Below are 26354 nucleotides of genomic sequence, written 5' to 3' on the forward strand. Positions count from 1 at the left end.
CCAATGTCATCTGGTCTTTATGTTCTGTACCCAACAAGATCAATAGATGTTACTCGCAGTAACAGGTTATTCAGTTCTTGAGTTGCATATCAGACCATATGTGATAAAACACTGTGATACTATTAGGCACATCAAGCATATGTTTATTTTGGTATCATAATTGCTTCTTATTCAGCCAACAGTCCAAAACTCAAAGAGAAAAAAAATAGCCATTTACCACAACACAGGACCAATCAAAGGCAGCATGCATTAAATGAATATATTGTATTCTGAGGACATAAGTAGATGTTATCAGAATATTATTGATATTAATTATTGATATTAATATATATAATTTTATTTTAAACTAAACTTTTATTTTACAGTACCTTATTTAACCTGCATCTCATTTGCTCTTCATTGGCGCACCTTGTTGTTTCATGTGGTTTTGTGCTGTTGCAATACTATAATTTCCTTTGGGGATCTTTCTATTGATTAGCATTTGTTTTTGACCTTTCTGTCCATTCTTTTTGTTGTCGTCATTCTTATCTTGGCTCAGTACACACTGCTAGTGATGTTTGACTTTTTTTTTCCTGTTCAGTTCTGTTCATTAAGAAATCACCAAAAAAAAAATCCAATTTTTTTTCCAGTGAGTGACCTATCTGTCCTGAGAAACCTGGGCGTTTGTCTTATTGGAAAGCATATCAAACAATAAACATGTCTCATGATTTGTAAGGACTGAATTTTAAGTAAGTCCCTTTGGTGGCTTCAAGTTGTATATTGTGGTTAGAACTTCCCTTTTGCACCAAGTTTAGTACTTGCTCCTCTACATTCAAGCTGAAACCACAAAACTCAGTGGAACTATCAAAAACAAACAAAACAAATCTTTATCTAACATCATTTCCATAATGCACTTTTTCTATTTGAATATCCCTGTGTGGGTTTTCCACAGGACAAGTCTGAACAAATTCAAGCCCAGCTATTCTACAACACTAAGGTTCTCAGCTCTGTTTGATTAGGGCAACACACAGGAGGTCCACTGCCATGGTGTTTTCTTTACCTGGGCCCATAACTCTTAAAAACACACAAACACTTGGGTTGTAAATGACCTGTTCATCATGCAGTGACAGAAGAGGTGATTCTGGACTCTTGGTGGGCCAGGTGTGCAGATCAGGACAGCTGTGTCGTGCCAAGTCCTGTTGGCGTGGTGACACGGGACCATGGAAAGTTCTGGACTCTGTCGCTGCTGGCAGGGCTGAGCTCCTGAGCAGGACCGGTGTTGGCTTTGCCTCCAGCTGTTTCTTTACAGACATGCTGAACGCCAGCAGCAGCCAAGGGCCAAGATCAGCCCAGTGAGTCTGGCCACACACAGTCCACTTACACACACACACACACACACACACACACACACACCCAGGCATACAGTATACACTCACAGTCAAGCACACACAAACACACAAGCAGTTTCTGCAATCATTCTGACTGCCAGAGTAAGAAAACCCACATGTATTTTCACACATATTGCTATATTCTCCATACTCTCAGATTATTATTATTATTAAACACACAGATTAGCTGCAGTGTTGCCATTAATAACATGAATGTTGATGTCCTCTATGACTGCTTTCAGCTAATGTCTTCATGAATGCGTTTTAGATTGCCTCCATGTAAAACAAATAGAGGGAAATTTGGTTTTATTCCAGAAGCAATTAGAGTTGAACAGCCACAGTGCAAGAAGTGGTCAGTTTGCCTTCTGTATAGACGGATAAATGCACTTGTAATTTTGACTTCTGCTCTTTTTGTTGGCCAGCTATTGGTACTGTAACCATCAAAGATCCTTGAATGTTTAAACCCTTTCTTGAGTTGCCTTTCTAAAGCGTCTATTTGGAGTTTTTATTTTTTTTGTATGCTTGTTTGTCGACCTGTATTATGTATTGCTCCATGAGGATCAAATCAGGAATCTTTGCTTTTAAAATACAGTATTTTGTGTTTTAAAATTCTAATAAGGGGGTTGGATGTTTTCCTTTATCAGATATGACAGTAAACTGGTCTTTGTTTTATGATTGGGTCAGCAAACTGAGTGTTTTGTCACATTTAAAAACCTTTTTCTCACAGGTATTTTCATCATGCTTCTCAGATGGTTTTCAGTCACATCTTTTGTAACTGTAGAGTTCTTTATAAGTCCGATTTGGAAAAGTGCTGCAATAAAATGCATTTTTGTCTAAGAACTGACAATAATAAATAAATTAGTGATGAAACTATGAAGCAACAAGCCAGTCAGCTTTGCAGCACAAAAACTTTAACAGGACAAATATTTATCAGATACTTTTGTTTTTACAACATATATAAAACATATCCTTCCAGTTCTTAATCAATTACTGTACAATATGACAATGTGCTACACAATAGTGTAATGGTCTCACTGTAGCTATCAGTGGTGCTTGAAAGCTTTGATTGAGGAAACTTTAAAAGTGGTGAATAATCACCCTGTTGAAATGGCTCCACCACAGAAAAATAAACTTGCCACCTTTTGTTTTCCTTGTGTGGTCGACGGTAATTCATTGAGTAAAGTGAAATGGGAAGGTTTTCTATTGTGGCTTTTGTTTGCTAATTCATTACATTCTCTAGACCAGGAAAAGTGGTTACGGAAATTAAAATTTATTGAAATCTATTTCAGTGGTAAAATTGGCTGTGTTTCTTGGAAAGTCAGACCCTTTTTAAAAACTTGTACTTGTGAGTGTTTCGGTCAATGAGGAGGTGAATTGCTTTTGTGGCTTTGCTCAGAGGGAGGAACGTGTACGTTTGCAGCTGGTGGAAACCTGTAAGTAGTAGAACTGGTACTGATGATATGTGAGGAAACAAGCTATAGACTGATATAGCCTTCCATGTTTAAAAGGAAGTAATGTGCTCCTTCTTGCTGCAGATAAGTGATGAATAGTGCATCATCTTGTTGCCCAATTTGACTGATGTCAGACATGCCAGTTGTAATGTAAAGGTTTTAGATTGTGATTTTGAAATCAACATTCAATGTTGCACAGAGAGAAATGCATTATAGAGTAAGAAAAAGTTTCTCCACTCACAACCATCTTAGTACTCCATGTTGCATTGCAGCCATGAAACATATTGTGCCATGCTCTGTAAAAATTGGAGGAATGTGCTGTTTGTCCTGATTTAGCTTTCACCAATCTGTAGCTGTCTCTCCAAGTAAAACTAACTGCAGAATGCATAATAGTGTAAGATATGCTGGGAAATAGAGATTTATGTATTTTGTTCTTGTCAGTAGTTTAAAATGGGTGGTGCACACACTGATCATGGTTTGAATCAGGATGTGTTGATAGTTGCTTGTGTTGCCAGGCCGCTGTCAAAGAGCATGTTGCTGTTTTCCACTTCACATTTTAAAATTTCCCACATAGTGGCTTGAACCCAGAATAGAATCCTGAGAATAAGTCTGATTTGCCATTTGTTAAATATCACATAAATATTTAATCAGGTTGACTAAGGTAGCTTTAGTGATTTCATAGAACTGATTTATTGTTTTGAGATGAATGAAAGAATACAGTTAAAAGTTCAACAAAATGAATAGTTTCAGAGTAGTTGGTATTGCTAATGCATAGTTTTCCAGACTTTCACATTTTTCCCATTGCATTGTGTCACCAGCAGATGTCAGATGTGCTAAGTTTCACTTGAAGCTCTGTCCATCATACAGCTGTTCAGTAACCCGCTGAGATTATGTATGAGCAAAGTGACTAAAAGAGTTCCCCTCTCTGTCCCCTCTCTGTGGGCACCGAGTGGAGGATATGGTTAGCAGCAGTAATAACAAGCATTATTAAAAATGACCTTAATCTGATGACAAGCTTGGATATATTGAATACATGACAGTGTATTCCAGTCCAGCTCTGATGATGCTTTCCAACAAAGATTTTGCTCTCCAGGTGTATGCAGAGAGGAAATAGAAACAGTGTTTTGTAAATGAAACAGACATCACCAAGAAAAGGAAGGTTTTTAGCAACTTACGCAGCTGGACATGCATGGCTTCTTAAACTGCTATGAAAAAAAATCTCTAAATTTATCCCTGATCATTGTTTTGTCACTTCAGTTTGAGTTTCACATATGGTATTTTGTGTCTAAATGCATGTGGCTCCTGCCCTTATTGCTTTACCACCATGTGTCCATCAACTTGAAAAGTTTCGCCGATAAACTAATTGCCATTTAGTGTCTACTGCTGAAGTTGTAAGCACATCATTGCTTTCTAAATATGTGGTGACTGCCAGCACTCATCCACACAGCTCATCTGGTCTCATTTTGATACCTGAGGGGGAGGCATCTTATAAGTCAAAAGACGTGAGAGCTTCAGAAAGGTGACAACAGTTTTCCCACCTAGTTTACCTCCCTGCACCACACTGAGTCTGACAAGCTGCTGAAAAATAGGACTGGGTCACATTTCAGCCTCAAAGGAATGTGCAGGGGCTGTGAGTAACCCCGTGGTCTGCTTCGGCATGTTTGGTCTGGCTCTTCATAATATCATGTACTGTGCCATTTAGGAGTGGGGGCATGAACACCATAGAGAAGTGCAGAGGGTGTACTATTTTGGAGTATAATTGGTGTCAAAATCTAATAGTAGCACTGTAATCAGTTTTCTCCCCTAATATTAGCACCAGCAGCTTTTTTTTTTTTTCACAGTTGTTGTGTTTGGCTCAGTGCATCTTCTTTGACCTTAAAAATGAGTCCTGTGGCTTCGTAAAGTACCTCTTGGCATCCTCAGCAGCGGGTACGTTAATAAAATACTGTGTTAACCTTGTATGTGATGCTTTTACTTGAATGTAACACAGAAAATAATGATGCAAGTCATTTGAAAAACACCTTCAATTTCAGTACTAATCCTTCTTACCAGAACAGATTACTGAATTGATCCATTATGCTTCTCTGCATTTCAGATGTGTTAACGTCTAGAGCTATTTTTGCCATATGGTTTTATCATTGAAGTCCACTCAGGAAATCTCATTGAGCTGGTTTCTCTTTTATCAGAACCAGAAGTGCTGGCAATGGTGGAGTAAAGCCGGCAACAAGAAAAGGTTCAGTTACACAGAGAAATAAATTATGTGTCCCAAAGGGGCTGGGACATGAACTTGAAAGATAACTTGGTCAGTGCAATTCAAATCATAGCTGATATTCAATATCACCCCCACTGGCAATTGGTGCACCTCTTACACTGCAGGGTTGCTTTCTACTGTTGCACCTGTGCTGAATTTGCAGGAAAACTCATATCCTTGCTCGAAAGAGAAGAATATGTCAGTTAAACTAGAAGCCGATCTCTGGTCAATCAAGCCACCCAGTATGTGCTCTCACTGTGAATTAAAATTAAAATTGATATCCCCAGCAAGGCCAATATTTTTTGTTCTACCACTAAATGTCGGCGATTTATCATTCAAACATCCTAGGGTTTTGTGTAGGTACTTTTGGACCTCAGGTTCAGTGGGTTTGATGCTCAGCCAGGGACAATATCGAATCCATGCCAAGAGTCCAAGCTGTGAACGCTTGTCTGAGAGTTACCGTAAATCCTTCAGCTCACACCACTAAGAAGCTCAGAAAGCCACAACCCTGCTATTTGCCACCCCTGTGGTCCTCACAGGTAGCCACTGAGACTCCCCAAATTATGATCTTCGTGTATAGGCAGCAATGCAAGAACAGAGCTCAATGGATAAAGGCTTACCTATTGCCCCTTATTTTCCTCAGTGGATAAGGGCTGGGGTTGTCAGTTTTCCTCTGTTGATTAATCTGGCATTTTATTGGATATGATCCTGATGATTAATGAAGTATTATCCTGGAAGGGTTGCCCCTCTGATAAAAACATTAAGATTTCAGATATTTCCTGATTAAACCTGATATCTCTAGCTGTTATTTTTTGACACACCAACATTTGAATGTGATAAATATATAAGTCCATGTGCTGGATTAACCATTTACACTATCTCGTTATACATAAATTTGTGACTGTTCTAATGTCCCTTTTAACTGATGAAATATTCATTTAGGGACATATTGCACCTTTATTCCTTATTTTTTATGATCCAATCAGAGAAGATGAATTTTAATGATTATCATATTTTTCTTCTTGACACATGAAATGTAAACTGCAGTAGTTCTCTGATGAGGGTCAAATGATATCTATCAGCCTTGAGTAGACTGTGGCTCACTGGAGAGCTTCTGTTTTGATAGATTTCGCTGATCTTGCAAATCTTTAGTGTCAAAACAGTGAATTAGTATGATGTCAGTAATCATGATATTTTTTAATAATTAATAATATTAATAATCAAATTGAGACTGCTTGGTTTGTGGGTTCCAGGAAGTCAAGTCCAACACTGCCCTCACCAGGAGTTCCCAGCATGGTTCTGGGATCATACATCAAGTTCTGTCGCCGGCCCTCGACCCCTGCCCAGGCCTCTGTGACCGGGAGGGGCCAAAATTGAGTGGGCCAGAGGAGACAACACACCATAGCTGTGTGCAACTGCACAGTGAGTCCTTTCGCTCGTTGCCATGCTGTAGCTGACCGCAGGATTGCAGTGTTTACTTAAGAGTCGGTGCATAAGAGAAAGGTAGACCACCGGCAGTCACCACCCGCCTGGCCCTGGGTAGAACCTGGGGCTCATCTTTGTTGAAAATGGCTCTGGAACCTGCCACCTCCCACTGGGCTAGTCTATATTTAGCAACAAACTGAAAAACCTCTTCATTCTTAAAAAGCTGTTTAGGTTTCCATTGAAAAGGGTTCAGAGGAGGATGGGTGGTGATGCTGAGCTCCTGTGGTCTGAAAAGTTCTTCTCTATGCCATGGACTCACCTGGGCTACTGTGCCTAATACTACTGAGTCTGTAAGGGGTGACCAACATGCATAAAAAACATCATAATTACATAATTACCTATATATAATGATAATTACATGTGAAACAGATTTCAATCCAGACCCACAACATAATATCCAATTTAAAAAAAATAATAAGATTGCACTTTATCAAAACGAGTAATTCATAGTGAAAGACAAAGTGTTTTCGTAATGAATTTACAAGTCCACTTCAAAAATCAGGCAAAAATTAGAGAATTTAATTACCAGTTTGGTTATCAGAATATTTGATTTGTGAAGAAGACCATTTATTTGTTTGTTTGTTTTTGTTTTGCTTCCATGCTGTTCTACTGTTCCACTTCTCAACATCTTGTTGAATTCAGAAGGAGGGCAAATTCAAGACTGGCCATGCATATTACATGTTTTCATTTGCCCTCCTATATGCCTGAATTGTGAAACAATCCCTCTTTTCATGGCCATGGTTTCATTCAGTGGGTGGTGAGAGCACCACTGTGATTGGGGATGAAGATTGTAAGGATTTTTTTTTCCCAAGGTGAGCACCTCATGGGAGATGACTGTTCGCTGCCATTAGTTTAAGTGCAAGAGTGTCAGTTAACTCGACGCTGGCACCAGGAGTACTTAATGCCAGATGGAGAAAGCTGTCCTTGAAGTCTTAACAAGCCGGCAGCAGAGAAACAGGCCTTTATTCAGTGTGAGAGAACATAGAAAAAATTGATAACTTAGCAAGGTTACCACAAAGTGTACGTTAAATCCCACATAGGAAAGGGAGGGATAAGGGAGATTGAACGGGATAGGGAGGGGCAAAAGTCCAAAGTGGATAAAAACGCAGTTTAGAGGTTGCTGAGTAGATTTTATTTTTTTTTTGCGTTCAAAATACGCAAGAATAAAAAACAAAGCGGTGGTTGTCACGCTAAAGGGTTCAGCTGCTTAAGAGGTGTCAAATTTTTGTACCTCAGCTGGATACATAGCTGTTGAAAGCCAGGGGGTAAGGAAGGAGCCAAACCCAGCAGACTTTGGCACATTTGTCCTTTACCGCTGGCACGGATGAGCCACACTGTGAGGCTTCAGAGCATCGATAGACCCCCAGTCCTTTACAACCCCAAACTATGATCTTCTGCAAGAGCCAACACATCAAGACTACCTCCTGGAATGACAGTAAATATGACGACAAGTGCTTTTTCCACATGGTGCACTTAGTGGCCCACTAAATTTTGATGTTGGTTCAGCTAAAGAGCAGTCGATCCACAGAGTGCAACGGTGTGAGGCCTGAAGGTTTCAGTTTTGAGGTTTGAATAAATAAGATCATATCAGCTGAAAGTTCCAGGTTTGGAGAATGCGTTCTGCCGCACAGAGCTGAAAACTACTTACTTTAATTAATGTAACACTGGAAAGCCCCAGAATTGACCAGTAAGGAAATTACAAAAATAGTCATGCCAGTCTTTGGAAGCACCTCACACTACAGAGGTCTCTTGTTGTCAGCTTTGATAAAACCCACTCTCTTTTCTATTTTGGCATTTAATTGAAAATTGAGCTTGAGTCCTGCCAATGATTGCAATAAAATGCTGAATGCACTGAATGCCACATGCTGTTGGCATGTTCCCTGAACTGGCACTTAACACCAGGAATCTTGATTATCTCCTTCTCATTTATTATGTACAGTTAATGCTCTCGCTCCCAAATGGTTACTCCTCGTTTGTGAGGGTCCTGTGGGGTCAGAGGCCAGGTATCTGGAAAAGAGAGGAAATAATTGGGGGGCATGGGGGTGTCACAGCCGGCACATCACAGAAGGCTTTTGAGAAGTCTTTGGCTTTTCTTATACTTTTCTAAAGAAAACTAAGCAGAGGCAGGTCTGTTGGGAGATTTTGCCAAGTTAAGCACTGAAATATTTCTGTCCTGTTAACTCAAGAGTCTGGCAGTTACCTGCATCATTTTAATCGACAGCCACCAGCCATTAAGTACAGCTACGTCAGGCACCTCAAAACAAGAAAACTAAAAGGCTAGCTGGTGATGAACCACGGCTAAAGTGAAATATGTGGTTTCTCTAATCTAATAGTTGGTATGTGTGTTTTGAGACTTTGTTGCATAGATTGCTGGTTACAATGACTAAAAGAAATTCCCTTGGTTGTTGGAAAAAAAAACGTTGCATTGAGTTTCAGGAAGGCCTATTGTTGTCATTAATATTCAAATGGTGATTATAACAGTTATATATATTCTCACAGGAGTGTAGGCGTGATTGGCTGCAGGTGGTGATCAGTCTGCGATCATGGAATATCGGCTGATTGGCTCCTGAAGTCCTGATCATACCAGATAAGATAAAAGCCGGAGGAAGGAGAAGAAGATGGGGAGTTTTCTTTTGTTTGCTGGCTCTGAAAAGCAGAGATTGTGTGTGTCTGCATGGCAGCATCCTTGTTTTGGAGGTGTGAAAGGTGGGGCCAAGGTATAGAGGGGGGCCCCCATACACATGCTTACACATAGGAAATGTTTGCTGTTATATAAGAGGGCTGTTGCTTCGTGGTTGTACGTGTTCTGGAGTGGTCCTTTTATTAGGGAAGGTAGTTAGTGATTTTGTTTTAGGGACCTTTTGATTTTGATTAGGTATTTATTAGAGATGACCAGTTAGGGGTGTTTTTTTTTTCATTCCTTTCTTTGAGTTGTTTCATTTCTTTGAGACACAGCCCGCTGGTCCTGCTTTCCCTCTCCCTTGGTTGTAGTTACTGAATAAAATCTCTTTTTTTTTTTTTTGTGCTGTTATCCTATCATCTATTTTTTGGTGGTCAAGCTACGAGTAACTCGCAACAGTTGTACTCCTAGGGTCTATGATCTCACAAAATGTGAAATGGATGAAATATCTACAGCGGTGAATTTCTCTGCGGTGGTGACCAGCAGCTGCTGTAGAAGAGGTTCTTTCAGTGGCTCAAACAGATCCAATTTATGTTGATCCTTGTATGTCATTGCATTTCTTTTTAAGGAGATGGATGACCAACATTACATTTTCCCCCAAATGATCCAACAAGGCATCCCACGGGTACCTCAGTGTAGACTTCATAGAATTTTTCATTCGCTACATGAATGTTCACACACAGTAATGTTTGCCTTAAGTTCAGTGAGGACATGAGCAAGTTAGTCTCTGTCTTCAGAGGCCAAATAAAACGGGAAAAGCCCGAATCATAATAGCAACGCAAATATATGGAGCAGTACTTATGATACAAACAGGCAGGTAGCCAAATGGGCTTCAACAAGGACCAGAGAGGCAGTCTCATTTTTCCTTCTGACAGAAATGTCTACAGCTAAGTGTGTGTCCTTTAAGTAGAGTTTGGATTGTCAACAAATGAAAATACTGTGTGAGCGCTACTAGATGGCTGTTACTAGGCCAGGATGCACAAATCTCAACCCCTGTGAAACACACGGCTCCTACTGCCCGCATCCTACCCTCCTTTTTTGCACAGGAAACTGCCCAGGACATGATCTTAATTAGTTTGGCAGTGAGTAATAACATCCTCTGTGGATTAGAGATTGTTGTGATAGATTAGTGCAAGAACACTGACATTTTTTAGTACTAAAAAATGCTCTAGTGATGAAAAAAAAATTACTGTGAATTTTGTCAAACAACATATAGAATTTAGTGTTTAGGTACGTAAATCTGGACCGAACAACAGATTAACACCCATTAAAATCTCTCATCTTACATTGTGCTAGAACTGCTTAATTTTTACTAAATTCGCTATATCAGTGGAATTGGACCAGAGAGTGTCTGGGTGGTAAAGGTTGGCGTTACATAAAATATTTGGTTGACTTAATTGGGATTTAGAAATGCTTCAAATCCAAGATAAACTAACCATCTATGTTCAGAAATGTACTTTTAGAACACAGATGTTTGTGTTTTTTCCAATCACTGTGTAACCTCCATTTAATTGTAAGTACAACTTACTGTACTGTACTGTAAGTACCTGAACACAGGCCTTTATATAATCTGCTTTTTGTCTTCCTCCTGCCAGTTGTTCCATTTTTTTTCCTGATATATATATTTAACAATCATCTGTCAAGACGTGTCATTGATTATACTGACTAGTCAACATCAGGTGGACCAATTCCATTTAAAATGAATTCATTCTGAAAATGTGAATGTTGATTAAAGAGTGGGCTTTGATCATTTTTCAGAGGCCACGACTGTTATGCTTTAAGAGGCACTCTCTATGATTCTTGGCCTGAGCCTTATTTTCTGTATAAATTACATACAAAGAAAGCTTAAGAGGTGTTTCTCAAGGGCTCAACATTTTTTTATGCTTAAACTTCACTGGAAAATCCACTATGGAAAAGCTGAACTATACTTCACATGCTGTGTTTTAGTATAGTTTGAAGCTGAGGAGGGGATCGGTTGCTTGGTTTTTGCAGCAGTATCCCAGAAAACCCTTGAGAGGCAGGTATGAAGGACAGGTGGGGAGCCACAGAGTGCCACCTCAAACCACTGTCCCTGCAGCAGGGGTCGTGTAGGGGTGGGGCACACCACAGAGCTAAAGGCCAGCATGTCTGGAATGCCAAGACAGGCAGGAGGTAGACAGACATGTAGAATATGTGTGTGAGTGTGCAGGGGTGGAACTGGAGGTTATTAGCATTAATGATTAGTCGATGCATGTACTTCTTCCCATCGCTTTTATTCTCCTCATGTAAATTAGTCTTTATTTAAGGACTGCTGAAACTTTTGTGCTGTGTAACATCAGAGTTTACTTGATGACATACATGTGGTGTGAAGAACAAGCAGCCATATTTAAATTTGTATTGAACCTTCTAGTTATATTTAAGCAAAAATATACCGGCACAAGCTTTTTAAATGTGACTTTCTAGTTTTCCCTAGTTTTCTATTTGCTTTTTGCTATTTCATAAACTGAACAGTCAATTGATTATCAAAGAAAAATGATACTGCAAGTAATTCTAAGCCTTGCTTTTGAATACTTCTGTGTTCTAATTACTGGATATAAATGTAATTGAAATATTTAATAAAACATTAACACCATCATTAAAACAAATGAGCTCAATATAAACTAAAACATATAGATTTTGACACAGGGCCCATCTACAAGAGGGTCACATGTTGGAGCACAATATATATTTGATGTACTAATTTCTAACAACTTTTCAATTAATCAAATGATTGAAAATCACAGAATAAACCTGGGGATTTTGAGATACTGGGGCAGTATTTTTACCAGCTTTGACAGAAATATTTTACATGCTAAATTTACAAACAACAGGAAAGAGAAAATACTTAATTTGTAAATGAGTCTTCAGACTTTTTAACACTTTCTGGAGCCTTTTTTAGAAAAAAAAATCTAAATTCAGTTTTTATGAGAACTTTTGAGACCTGCAGTCACCCTGATAATGCGGCTCATGCTGCCCTCTTCTGTTGCAGAGGAAAGTTTTATCTGCAGCAACAAAAAATTGTGTTTTGAAAGCTAGGACTGTCGTGAGAGAGAATCGCACTTGAACAGTTTTTTAACCATATGATTTGAAAGTGTTACATTGTTATCATTATGAATGAACTATGTAGGTTGAGTGAATATATTTCTAACTATTTCTCACCTCCCTCTGCTGTTTACAAGAAATAACTTTTAGCCTGATCAATTTACCTCAAATTTTGAATTTCCCTCTGAGGATTAACAAAGTTTCTCTCATTATCTCATTTTATTCATATGCTCAACTGAACACCTACAAAACTCAGTACAGAAACTACGTTCTGCTGTAAAACCTCACAGTGAATGTTTCACACAGTAATTACACTTTTTAGAAAAGGTGGTTGAAATATCTTGACATTTGAGCAGTAAAATATTAATATGACATTCATCTTCCATCTTTATGGGTCTGGTCTTGAGAGACATTAACTGCTTTTGTTTATGTTGCGCTTGTTTATTGTAAGGTTGTTTTATCAAACTGCTCTCTTTTTCTGTCATATAGTTAACAGAAAACCTTGGACAAGGAATTAATATTATTGTCTCATGAAAGTACTATAAGGCTGCAACAAACAATTATTACCATAATTAAACTGTGTAGTCGATGTAGTAATCTACAGCTGATTGGTCCACATTTCAATACACCTCAAAAATTCAGTATTTTGAATAACTTCTGTCTGACATAGCTGCTACTTCTGCTATAGTTTTAGGATCTTAGGACATTTTCACATTTATACATTACACTTGTTACATTATTGCTACTTAGTTTTTTGTCTTCCTGATAATCAGTGGCGGCTGGTGAGAAATGTTTTAGGTGGGGCTGTGCCAAATTGACTTAGTCCAGTAACCATCCCAATACAATTAAAGAAGAACTGCAGGGCAATGACATAACTCATGGTCTTGGAAATGTTAAGCAATTATTTAATGTCAACATTAAAATGTTTGGCCGTTACACAAAGGCAAAATATCAATATATACATCAATTAATATAACATATATACGTTTATATATAAAAAATATGGCTGTCAACATGAACTGGTTAACGCATGCACTTAATCTAAAAATTTGAATACGTTTTTTTTAACACAAATAAATCGTTTGATAATTATAAATGATTATAAAAAGCTTCCAGATGGAAGTTCAGATAAATCTAAAGTTGTGTGTAGTTATTATAGTGATGAACTGACCCATCTTCAGGCCAAACACATTTTGGCAGATGTTAGCAAAGCAAATGTAGACTGTTCATTTTTCCTTTCCAATCCCATTTGGAGTTCTTGTGCCCACTCTACCCATCTACTTGTTACAGTTGTGAAATGTTTAATTGGTGTCAAGTCAGCCCCATAATGCACACCAGCTGCAGAGAGAGCAGCTGAGCATGACAACAACGCTGACTGGCTACATAAAGTATCACCAGGTGTTATGCAGTGGGGGTGTGATGGTGAAGAAGAAGGCGTATATATAGTATATATATATAGAAGTATATATAGACAACAAACAAAAGACTAATTAAACACAGGTGAAAGTAATCTTACTAATGAAACATAAAGCTACCTACAACTAACATAGGTGACAGGAAATCAGAAACCAAAATAAAAGTCCAAACCGGAACAGAAAAACCACATCATGACATCGGCGCTTTATTACTTTATTACTGGTTATTATTGTTAACCTCAATCCATGAACAATGGATGATTTTCTTTAACCATCTTTGAGTTTGACTTTACATTTTGCAAATTTGTCTCACTTTGTTCAGCCTAAAATCAAAGCTGAATCTCTGCATCAAAACTGGAGAAACAATGAGAACATGATGTATCTAGGGCTGTGGTTTACAAATATTACAACAGGAAATTGCAGGTGTGTTCAGTCTTGGGTGTGGAGGCAAATACACCAAGCCTTCTCAACAACACATTCCAGCTTGGACACAGGAGAAAAAGCCAGCAATATTTTATTACCTAAAGGCGTCATCTCGCTAATCTACATCCACAACTTGTAGGAGACAGCAAGGCCTTCACTCTGCCAGACACAACACAAGGGTAAGATGCATACTTTTATTTTAGTAACATTTCCCTTGATCATTTTCAGCTCTGTTCATTTGTTTTCTGAGAATTACTGCAAATTTCAAAGAATAACATTTTTCATTATATTTTTTAGAAAAACTTTACTGAAGAAATTAATATCTTTTTACTGTATGTAGAGCCTTTAAACCTGTATCCATTCATGTTAGTGAGAAAATAACATATTTGGATGAATTTAGAGCATTAACATGTGTATGTCGAGTCAAATGATACCACAGGTTAATTGATGTGCAACCAGTCTTTCCTATAGCGGACGTGGAAATCACACTGGTTTTCAATTTATCTTTTCAGAAATTATTTGACGACGGTCAGATTGCAGAGCACAATAGTTATTTTTCAATCACAACAGGGAGTTGCCACTATAGATAAACTGTTCAACAACTGGCAAGAAGTAGAACATTTAAGCCATTAAAGCAAAACAAGCAAGGAATGTACTTATTCTCCTTTCCAGAAAAAGAATTAGATAATAAGCTGTTTTTCAGATGGACAGTCTAGTTGGCCATATATATTCTGTTATTAAATTGTTAAATAAATAAGTTATAGACAGTGTTATATGTGACAATAGCAACAGGCATGCCTGCAGGGTGTGGCCCCTCGTTGCCCATGTGAAAAAAGAAAATGGTCAATAAATATCTGGGCTTGTGAAAAGATAATATGATCATAAATTGTTTTTATAAAAAATAAAAACCAAAAAAACTCTAAATGTTACTGTAACATTTTCTTAATTTGTGGGGCTTATTTAATTTTTTTATTATAGTTTTTGTAGACCACATTCTGTACAATATCAAACATAAATATTTTCATTCAGTAAACTGTAACATTGTTATGATGAGGCTAATATTCATCTGGACTCACTGAGCTTGTTGCTTTTAAAGCTTATAATCGGGCAGAACAGACAACAGGACACATGAGACAAAATGATCTATGATTACTGTCATATTGGCAAGCACATGCTGGGCACACCGAAATGGTTACCAAACAAAAGAAGTTGTGATATAAAATTGTGTAGCTTTTACCAGATGTCAGTTCAGCTTTAAAGTAAGACTGTGTAGCATTTAAATGAAGAAATAACACAAAACATCTATACAGTATAGATATATTATATTATCTGTAATATATGTTTTCCACAAGCATGTTATAAAGTTTTGTCATTTTTGTTTGGCCAACCGAGCAACTTCCTCTGGGGCATTAATAAGAGGATCTAGCTCTTTGTTCATGTCTTTAATGACAGACAATAAATAACAATGCAGAGCCTACTGGTTACATATAAAATAAGAAAATAGTGATTCATACTTTTTTCTGATCAATCAAAACCCAGATGTTTTAAGATGAAATATTGGAGTCAACAAATATTCACATTTGAGGCGGTTATTCAAGTGAATTCTTGCTGTTTGTCTATTCACTGATATCAAAATCGTTGTCAATTCATTTAAATCGATTAATCAATAAAGTAGTCCAGCTCTAGAGCACTGGGTGGTTTCCTAGTGACTCATAGGGGAATTAATGAAACTAATCTGGCCATGACTATAGCTATAGTTAAATACTGACCCTCAGTTAACACTGATTAGACCAAAGCAATAAACATGCTCCACAAGGTGAAACTGCACACAGCCCGTGTTACTAAGCGCCATTAACGTTGTTCTCTCTCCACTTAGTGCAACTCAAAATAGTTGTTTAAATACACACTTGCTCACGTATGAAGCATAATAATGTCGCCAACACAACTAACGTAAAACAGCGGTGCCAATATCTGTGGTAGGAGATAAATAAAGTCGTTTAAGACAAACACCTTATGATTTCTTTGTGGTGGCAGACTGTGTGCCATTCATAGCCAGCCAATCAGAGAGCAGCGTACTGCTTTCGCCTACCCAATAGCGGCGTTGCTTGTTGCTTGGTTTTACTGCGACCGCGGACAGACAGAAGCAAGTGGCCCGGTTTGAAGCTAAGCTAACTCTGTCAAATTACATCCAAGTATTTTGGAGTTTTCGCACAGGTTCCCGTTGCAGCACAGGCGTGGATTTGTTTGCGAAAAATCAGAGCTACCTGTATGTATTTTAGCTGTTGGGCTAACGAGCAGCACCGGGCGTTTATTTTGGAAAACCGCTTGTTTGCCGCTAACTGAATCGGCAGCGGGTAGGCGCCAGTCGTGTTTGACAACAGCGCCTTTCGATCACTGTGTTGTTTGTAGCGGATCGAGCTAATTTCCGTCTGCTGAAGCGGCAAAAAGAAAACCCGACAACAGTTTCGAGAGAAAAGTTAAGTATGGCAGAATTCCTCGAAGATCCGTCGGTTCTGACGAAAGATAAGCTGAAAAACGAGCTCACGGCGAACAATGTGCCACTTCCTAGCGGGGATCATAAAAAAGAAGTGTATGTGCAGCTGTATCTGAAAAACCTGACCATACTGAACAATAAGAGTCCACCTGCAGACACCTTTTCCAGCGACGAGGAGTTGCCGCCTCCCGTCGTGTCCAACAAAAGTCGATCAGGAAGAGTAAGTTTTCGTCTAAATGGATCTAATATGGTTCTGATTTGTAGAAAAATGTGGAGGGATTGAGTTTTTGACTGTATAATAACCAGCGAGTTGTTATTTGATGCATGATGAATGAAACAGCTGGATTTCTTCCTGCAGAAAGCCACCAAAAAGACAGATAAGCCTCGCACAGACGAGCTGGAAGTGACAGATCTCACGGACGACGATTTGAAACAGCAACTGGCAAAGTATGGTGTGGACTCAGGACCCATTGTTGGTGAGCTCCCAGAGACGTGTTAATCATGCGACACCGTAAACATGTTATATACAGGATGTTTAACCCCATTACAGTCAATATATGACACGATGTCTGCAGGTTCAGAACAGTAATTTCAGTTTCCTCAAAAATCGCCTTACAAGGTCAAATCTGTGGCATTTAATTTATTCTTGTTTATTGTCTTGTCCCCTCTATTCAGCCTCTACCCGTAAGCTGTATGAGAAGAAGCTGCAGAAGCTTTTGGACCAGCCTCCTGCTGAACCCGACGCTCCTACAAATGTCACAACACTCCCCAAGGCAGAAACTAACCAGAATGGCAACACGAATTCTGACCATTACAGTGACAAGGAAGATGGTGAGCTGTGACCACCTGTTACTTACTTAAATTTCATTTTTACTTGCAAGGACACATAACAGGGCTTAGTATGTCAGTATGTCATAACACATGCTTTGATTTATTAAGCAAAATTATAGAAATAGCTCCCTAAACCAGCTTCTTCCAACGTGTCCATTGTTAAATGTTGAAAATATGCTGAGTACTGTACTAACAACACACTGTTGTGTACGTTTGTTTTTCCAGATGAAATCACTGCCCCTGATCCAGAACCAGTTCCTGTGGTAGAGAAGCCTGTACGGAGCAGAGGGAAAGCTCCTGTTACCGTCAGGACCAGCAGCAGACGACAAACCAAGGTGAGGCATATTTTGGCTTAAACAAACTTGGTAAAATAATTTCTTTTCTTTTTTTTTTTTTTTTTTTTTTTTTTTCCTTTAAGTTTGCATTTTTATACTACATTGACAGGTGGTGGAGGAAATTATTACTGAAGAGACCCCAAAGAAGGGCAGCGAAAGTGTTGTTGAAGATATCCTTGCCAATGAAATAAGCACGCCGACAGGCATCAGGTAGCAACTGAATGCAATACTCTTAAGCAGAAGAATTGGGCAGCAAAATAAACACTGACAAAATAAACTTATCTCTGATGTGAGATGCAACAGCTGTCTCCAAACCATTTGCCAAAATGTCTTTTACTGGGAATAGTTGTGAAATGCAATTGCAGAGACAGTATACTTAACCCACAGTTAAATTTTGCTCTAAGCTTTGATTTTTATTGTTTCTGTGATCAGCGCAACGTGCAGGCGTCCAATCCGAGGGGCAGCTGGTCGACCTGTAAGACCAAGTGAGTACTGGCTGGATGAGTTCCGTGTGCGACATGCAGTCCACAGTGAGAGCCGCTCTTACTCTGAGTCTTTCTCCCAACTGGGCAGCAATCCTTCTTTAAGCAAAGCACCAGCCCGGCGAGGCTTCTTGTCTGTGTTGCTCAAGCTCCTGCTTCTTGTTGTGGTGGGTGGTTCACTTTATTATGCCTACCAGAACCTAGATGCTGAACACGTCAACACTCTGAAGGGCCTCCTGGATAGCGTCATCGTCCCACTCCAGGGCGTTGTTGATAACGCAGCTACCTATCTGGGCATCAGCAGCAGCAGCAGCGGCAGTAGTGCTTCAGAGAGCGCCAGTAAGTAAAGACCCTCAGCAGTCCCACGCCATGCCAATGCCGCCTCCCTGCCATCTGCCACAGTGTACCACAACTCAAGTAGCAAACTTGGCTCACGTCTTCTCTTTTCCAACATGGTTGGACAAAGGACACAGATTTAATTGGAACAAACTTTCTCCTTTATGGACTTCAGCTTTCCTCCCCACCACAAGGGGGAGATATAACTCACATTTGCTTCTGGATAACAGTTTTGTGGCAGTCAGAAGAGACTGATTTTAATGTTGATTTTAATCTGTGAATTGTTTGTGTCTTAGTGTGCATTTAACCCTTGTCTGTAGAAACAAGTGCAGAATGGAGAGGCCAGTCTATCCATGCATGGTTATAGTTGTTGAAGGCTATTACTGTAGTTCCTAACACTCTGCGCCAGGTGTTTTTCTGATGGTGCCATGCCTGGACAATGTTAGCACTTAGTGCCCTCCCATTTTTTTTAAGCACAAAGCAGCGCTACTACTAATACCACGGTCTACATGTGTTTCTGTAGGAAATTCAAAATTGCTCTGTAGCTATAGAGTTAGTTAGTGATTCATTATTTCTATGGTGCTCAGGTCAAAGTTTCTAATGTGGTTTGTGTTGGGAGAAGACACACTGTGTAATCAGGTCACATCGCTGCATGAGGAAACTCAGACCATGTGCAAATTAAAGTAAAAGCAAAACTGTTTTGTTCCCCCCAGTGATTGATCACATCTTAAATCGTCATATTTACCGATCTATGATTATGACTAACATTATTCTATTCAGTGTGTGTTGTAATCTGATTTTTACTGTCAATGACATTTTGTATCAGTACCATCGTCAATATAAAGAGTAAAAATTTGAAAAGCATTTTGATTAGGGATTACCTTTCAAAAGGTAAAGAGACTAAAACATTATGACCCTGCCAGTGTGCCCATGAGTTTACATGCTTTGAGTTTTAGTGCTCTGTTGTGTTTTTCTTTTACTTTGTTGTGTTTATATTAGATTTCTGATCCTTCAGTCCTGTATACAGGACTGGCTGTTGCAGTGCACCCACATAGCCCAGCTCACTGACTGCATGTATCCAGACAAAGCAAATCTCACAAAAGATATATAGAAAGTACATCCTTTTGGGGCAGTTAATCAATATAGTCTTTTCATAACTCTTGACTATTTCTGCCTGTGCAAATTACCACAATTATAATACTGTAGGTTGCTCTTAAAGGGGTTGATTACCCCCTGGAATTGAGGATTTTCTTTTTCATTGAAGGTGATTTTGGGGGTGGGAAGCTTTCTGGGGAATCTTTGATTCTATTTTGATATTTTTCTAGCGGTGTGTTCAACTTTTTATAGTGCGTTTTAAGGTAACATTTGAAAGCAATATGTAATACATGGGAAGGATACTGTATCTTAATATGAACCTTGCCGATTTAACACAAGTGATTCATCACCAGGCAGCTCTTTCACAATGGACAGAAATGACGGGTTATGTGGGTAAGGATTTTTAATGTTTATTTATGATAATGTAGGCAGTGTATCATAAAATAAACTTGGCTGTTATCAGACATTTTTTTTGTCTCTTCTTTAGATCTGTCTAGGTGTCTTTTAGGCCCAACACCAGCATTTATGCAACTAATTTTTTTTCTAACATGCATGTACCATAATTTAACACCTCAAGAAATTAAATGGACATCAACAGGTGTGTATACATCCTGAAAAATATGTAGTATGGTGTATTATTAATACAAAGACCACATTATGTACATAATTGACATAAAAGTAGCTGATAAAGTCTAACACTTTAATAGGTCTGCCTTATTTTTATAAGTATTCAATAAATGGCTTACAAAACACTGATGTAGGTCTGAAGTGTGAACAGATTGTGTTCGTGTACATTAGGAGCTCTAACCACCAGAAGCTGGAGCTGCTGTATAAACACAATGAATGTCAATGTAGTAAAATACAAAAATAATATAAAATGTTTTTATAAGTTTTAATTGCTGACAATGACTGTAAACACTCAATGCTAAGTAGGGGTATTTAAACTGAAAGGTCACCATAACTGTCAGTCCGGTTAGTGTAGACTGACGGCCGCAGTCCAGGTGGGTGGGGTTCTCAATCAAGACCTCTTGACTTTCAGACATAATCAGTCGAGCAGGAGAGTGGAGATAAAAATCAAGCATCTCAACATCTTTGGAGGGAAATGGGTTAGGTAAAACTTTTTTGCGTCTACTTGGTAAAAGTTGTTACACATGCTGCTTTGCTGAATACAATTTTAACGTTATGTGAATGATTTAACCAACTGATATAAGATGAGTACTGTGTCTGGCCAACCTGTTGTCATTCTCTGCAGGGTTTGTGCTCTGGGGATATGTCTCCCTCTGCTGACTCAGTTGTGATTGTATTTGCATGCAGTTGATGTGCTCCAGATGCCCAGATCCAGGGGTGAATAAAGAAATCAGCCTTTAAAATCTCTTGCACACAGTTTCTGTTGAAAATAAGACGCATTCCCTAAAGCTCAAAACCATCTGCTCAGCCAAAACACTGCAGGGGTCCTTCACTGGATCTGAGTCAGTGTCAATTATGAGGCAGATATTTATTTACAATTCCAGATGAAGTGTAACATGAACTATAGATGTGATTTTTCTATTTTTAATGTGGAATTATTTTGAACCATATTTCCCTTTATTTACTATTAAGTAACATGTCTTGTTTCAGGGCTTCGTTTCTGTACCAGCTGACTGAGCTGCCTAACCGAGACTTTGCAGGGGACAAAGAGGCTTAGTCAGTTAAATCCAGCAGACTGAGGCCTGACAGCACAGCAGGAAGAAGAGCAGGCCCACAGTACACCACACGAAGCGTGAGTCTTACTGTGGCGTCGGAGCAAGGACAAGGAACCTAACTGGAACCTCAAGACCAGGTGAAAAGCTGCGTTTTCATGTTGTGTAGAGTTTAAGAACTAGAGATAGATCAAGATTGAATTTGTTTTATTTTTGGAGAAAGAGATGATCAAACTTTTTTTGTGTGATGGGCAGGGATGAGCAAACTTTCATGTTATCAAGAACAAGAACCTTTGCATTAAACTTTTTAACATGTGGTTCATCAGATAGTTAACCAAGAACAAGTGAAAGGTTATTTGTTGTTGTTGAAAACATAACTACCAACAGTCTCAGACAATAAGACAATAAGTTAGACAATAAGCTGTACTGTCCCTATAATAACAGTCATTAAAATGGAACTTTGTAGGGATATTAAAATATTTTAGATTACGCTCAACCTTAAACACTTAACCTTTCTCAGTCACATCAAAGCAGGTTACTACATAACTTCTGTTATTACAACATTGTGTATGAAAGCAATGATCTGAGTAAACTGTTTGCATTCATTGGACAATTGAAAGCTACTGTCCCTGCTGTGACCTTGCAGGCTAAGACAGCTCAATACCTGCTTCTGTTTACATGCTTGGATTACATCATGCTTCTTCACAGTAATCCACTTTTACTTGAGTAGACATTTTACATTCAGTGGTAATGTATTTTCAGTGCATCATGTCTCATTTAGCGATAGGTTACTTACACTTACAACATTATTATATATATATAATAAATGCCCAATACTCTCAAATAAAAATCGATTCTGTTTAGAGACATCCTATTAGAATCAAGATTAATGTTCAACTGTAGTTCACATGTAGCAGATAGAGGCAGCGTTAAGGGATTAAAGTAACTCCTTTAACAGTGTGCACTCAGTCAAGTTGTGCATCCGCTTTTAGTCCTCCGTCCTCCATTTGTGGAGGAGGGTGGGAGGGAGAGAAGTGGAGCTCTGTGCAGCTCACAGCTCCCCAGTCTGGCCCTGAGTCACGTGAGCTCTATGCTACTGCTGCAGCTGACAGAATACCTGCCTCGACTGGATTACACAAACAGAGGTGTTGTGCATGCAGGGAGTTCACAGCTCTGTGGGACACACCTTAGCCCTCTACTCAGGTTACCATGTTGATTACATGGTGGTATTTATACCTGGCTGCTCGGAGCATCGCCACAAAATGCAAGTATTGCTGCTGTTTGTGTGTGTGGCTGCCTGTCATCTCAAGGTGAACTCTGCTGGAGGATAATATGTGGCATGGAGCTCAGTCAGTATGTTTTGTTTTTTTCTTGTAATGGAACTAGATCTGAGATAATTTGTGCTTCCATTACTGCTACTGAGGCAAATGTCAGGCTTAATTTGTAATCCCTCTACACTCTTGACTGGAATGAGATCTATTGCGAATGCAGTATTTATAAAGTTTGAGCAGTCAGCCTGCTGTCTGTTTTTTTGCCCCAGTTCTGTCTAAGATATCTGTTGCATTGTTGTATCAACAAACAATGTTTGCCTGACCAAGAACGTCTCGTTTTCTTCTCTTTCTTCATTCAGCATTTAAAATGGCCTCAGTCCTGCACAAGCTGATCACCCCACTGTTCAGTGGTCCTCCTGAGCCCCCCAGGAATAAAGTGACAGTGGTGGGTGTGGGCCAGGTTGGCATGGCCTGTGCTGTAAGCATCCTGCTCAGGGTAAGAGCCCAACTGTCTCTGCTCAGATTACCATCCTGCCTGCTGGTGTCACAAGACTGGGTAATACCCAGGATCCTCCTAGACTGACACCAGATTAATGATCTCATGGTGTCTGATGGGTGTTATTCTCGCACTGTCCTTGATAAGGTGGGATAACAGTAAGAGAAACCTTTATTTATTGTCTAAACCCTACCTTGATTTTCTGTTATAATACAACCTGGCTTTTCTTCTTCAGATGAAATTGCACAGCTGCTTTCTGGCTGTACAACAGTAATTACAGCAAGTCTACCTGTACGGTTGATTCCACATTGAGAAATCTGCTTACAAACATTTTAGCATTGATTTTACTGTAAGCAAAGCACATATCATTGCTTCCACAGTATAGTTCAGACATAGCAGGTTTGAATTTGTGAACAATTATAAGACATATTTACCCCCACTCAATAATATATGGTATCCACTGAATATATATAATGGTTATAATCGCTAACTCAGCATTATCTGTGTGCAAGTAGTAAACACCAAAAGCAACATGTAATGTAACATACTGGGCAGAAAGTTCTACTTTAAAATGACTGGTGGATATGCCTTTTAAAGTAAGTAGGCCACCCTATAACAGTGGGTCCTCTCTAGTTAGTTAAGTTATTTTAACTGGTAACCCCAAATGCAATAAACATTTTTGAGACTGAATTAGGTTCCTCTGATGTGAAGCATTGTTAAGTGGGTTGCTGTAAACACGCCCTGATGTGTGCAGGAGCTGGCTGATGAACTGGCCTTGGTGGATGTGATGGAGGACAAGTTGAAAGGAGAGATGATGGACCTGCAGCATGGCAGCCTCTTCCTCAAAACCCCCCAAATAGTTGCAGACAAAGGCAAGTTTACATTCCAGACCTGATAAGGACCTCAGTCTGATAAGTGCAGGGTAGCTGGTATTTTGTTTGGAATCTGAAAGTGATGACAAATCTTTTTTTCTTTTAACCATCATGAGAAATCTGCTCTTCCTCCTTCTTCTCCCTCAGACTACTCTGTGACAGCAAACTCCCGCATCGTGGTGGTGACAGCTGGAGTGCGTCAGCAGGAGGGGGAGAGCAGGCTGAACCTCGTCCAGAGAAACGTCAACATCTTTAAGCATATTGTCCCCCAGATTGTCAGATACAGCCCCGACTGCATTATCATTGTCGTTTCTAATCCAGGTACTGTTGAACACATGGATACTTTCTTTCTAATCCCCGTTGTTTTCTTTCTCACAATAGCACATCACCTTTAATTGTTGCTAAAAACTGTCTTCCACAGTTGATGTGCTGACTTATGTAACCTGGAAACTGAGCGGCCTTCCCAAGCACCGTGTCATTGGTAGCGGCACCAACTTGGACTCAGCTCGCTTTCGATTTCTAATGGCTGAAAAACTGGGGATCCACTCCAGCAGCTTCAACGGATGGATTCTGGGAGAACATGGAGACACCAGTGGTGAGGATTTGTGGTGTTTTTTGTTTTGCCACAGAGCTGATTTTGCTGAGTTTTAAGTTTAATGAGGGTGATGGTTTCACCATGTGCATTAGTGCCTATATGGAGTGGAACAAATGTAGCTGGGGTCAACCTGCAGATGTTAAACCCGGACATCGGCACCGACTGTGACGACGAGAACTGGAAGGAGACCCACAAGATGGTGGTGGACAGGTAGGCTGGAGTTCACTTGGGTTGCTGACATTTCTGTGATTAATGCAACATTTTGTCTGAAGTGTCATGCTGTCTTTGAAAAGCAGCTGTCAGTTCTTTTAGGAGTGTTGTGTTTTTTGAGTTCAGTTGTCACTTCTCATTACTTGGGCTGACTCCACAGCCCAAATGTTTGAGTTTGAAGCTGCATCTTTTGTTTCTCAGTGCCTATGAGGTGATCAAACTTAAGGGTTACACCAACTGGGCCATCGGTCTGAGTGTAGCCGACCTGACAGAGAGCCTCATGAGGAATATGAACAGGATCCATCCTGTTTCCACCATGGTGAAGGTAAAGGATGTTTACACAGACTTTTTTCACATCAATTTCATACATACAGTGTAAACCGTGGTGCATTTTTAAATGTGCACATACGAGTTTATACAAAAAACCTACTGTATATTATGGAAAGGTAAACCCAAATACCTCAGACCAAAGTACTTCAGCAGTACAATGATGATGTAAATGTATACATTTTGGTAAAAATATTACTTTTTTATCCTTTTTCTATACATTCTGGAAATATTTCATGCCAGAGTAAAGGATTTGTGCCAACATAATGTTAGATATCCAATCCTTAGTGGCACAATTGAACTGGAAAAAAAAGCACATTTTAAACCTCTGTGTTGAATTCTAAATGTGTATCTTTCAAATGTCTTTTTAACCATCAGCCTCAGTTCTTCAGATAAGAAGTCACATTTCTGCTGTTTGGATCCAGTGTATATATTCTCAGAATGAAGGTGCTATGTTGATTGATTAACAGGGGATGTATGGGATCAGCGATGAGGTGTATCTGAGTCTGCCCTGTGTGCTGAACAGCGGAGGTGTGGCCAGTGTGGTCAACATGACCCTGACAGATGAGGAGGTGGCCCAACTGCAGGCCAGTGCCAACACTCTGTGGGACATCCAGAAGGACCTTCAGGATGTCTAACTGACCAGCAGGAGGCGACGGCTCTGCACCTTCTTACTTCTCTTCACCTACAGTATTATTACTTTGCAGTCACAAAATCAGACAGCTCCAACCCACTGCCCCGTGTAGGCTCACAGCTGTATGTTTGGGGGTTTAATCCCGTCAGATTTAGCTGTAGGTGTCACTTCTGCTCACCGGAGATCAAATGTGACAGCCGAGTAAAATAAAGCTCTGATCCATTTGTCATCAGCAGCATTGCTGTGTGGAACTATGTGTCACTCATGTTGCTTGGACGTGTAATAAAGCAAGTTTGTTGGTGCTTGAACAGGAAGCGCATGTGTCAAGTTATTCAGAGGTGAGAGAAAAATGTAGTATGGTATTTTACTGCTGAGTTTACTTTAAGATGTTAACAAAAGGTTACAGTTAATCATGAAACATCAAAAAATGAAACAAATATCTCTGTCTAGTCATTTAACGTTGGATAGAGCCAAAAAATGTGCATACGATTTGCAGGGGAACACTGGGATTGGACATTCGTGGTGGCTTTTATTAATAACTGCTGTCAAAAAAAAAACATTATGT

The 26354-nt window shown here is 39.4% G+C and overlaps 2 protein-coding genes across 5 annotated transcripts; both read left to right on the forward strand.

The window, feature by feature from the left end:
* The first annotated feature begins 4672 nt into the window (after window positions 1-4672).
* LOC113132870 (L-lactate dehydrogenase C chain) lies at window positions 4673-26353 on the forward strand. 4 transcript variants are annotated; one of them, XM_026311252.1, is made up of 10 exons: window positions 4673-4747; window positions 6323-6491; window positions 21323-21524; window positions 23015-23151; window positions 23906-24023; window positions 24171-24344; window positions 24445-24618; window positions 24711-24828; window positions 25030-25153; window positions 25626-26353. In XM_026311252.1, the coding sequence occupies exons 4-10, from the start codon at window positions 23023-23025 to the stop codon at window positions 25791-25793; spliced, it is 1005 nt and encodes a 334-aa protein (XP_026167037.1). In that variant the 5' UTR covers window positions 4673-4747; window positions 6323-6491; window positions 21323-21524; window positions 23015-23022; the 3' UTR covers window positions 25794-26353. The 4 variants fall into 4 exon arrangements, with proteins under 4 accessions (XP_026167037.1, XP_026167036.1, XP_026167038.1 ...); XM_026311251.1 differs by lacking the exons at window positions 4673-4747; window positions 6323-6491; window positions 21323-21524 and adding an exon at window positions 22500-22648; XM_026311253.1 differs by lacking the exons at window positions 4673-4747; window positions 6323-6491; window positions 21323-21524 and adding an exon at window positions 22655-22737.
* tmpob (thymopoietin b) lies at window positions 16260-20171 on the forward strand. The gene is made up of 6 exons (XM_026311250.1): window positions 16260-16846; window positions 16985-17102; window positions 17302-17457; window positions 17683-17792; window positions 17902-18002; window positions 18225-20171. Exons 1-6 carry the CDS (start codon window positions 16616-16618, stop codon window positions 18619-18621), a joined length of 1113 nt encoding a protein of 370 aa, XP_026167035.1. The 5' UTR covers window positions 16260-16615; the 3' UTR covers window positions 18622-20171.
* Window position 26354: the final 1 nt, after the last annotated feature.

The sequence above is a fragment of the Mastacembelus armatus genome, chromosome 6, assembly GCF_900324485.2.
Source record: "Mastacembelus armatus chromosome 6, fMasArm1.2, whole genome shotgun sequence".
NCBI lineage: Eukaryota > Metazoa > Chordata > Actinopteri > Synbranchiformes > Mastacembelidae > Mastacembelus > Mastacembelus armatus.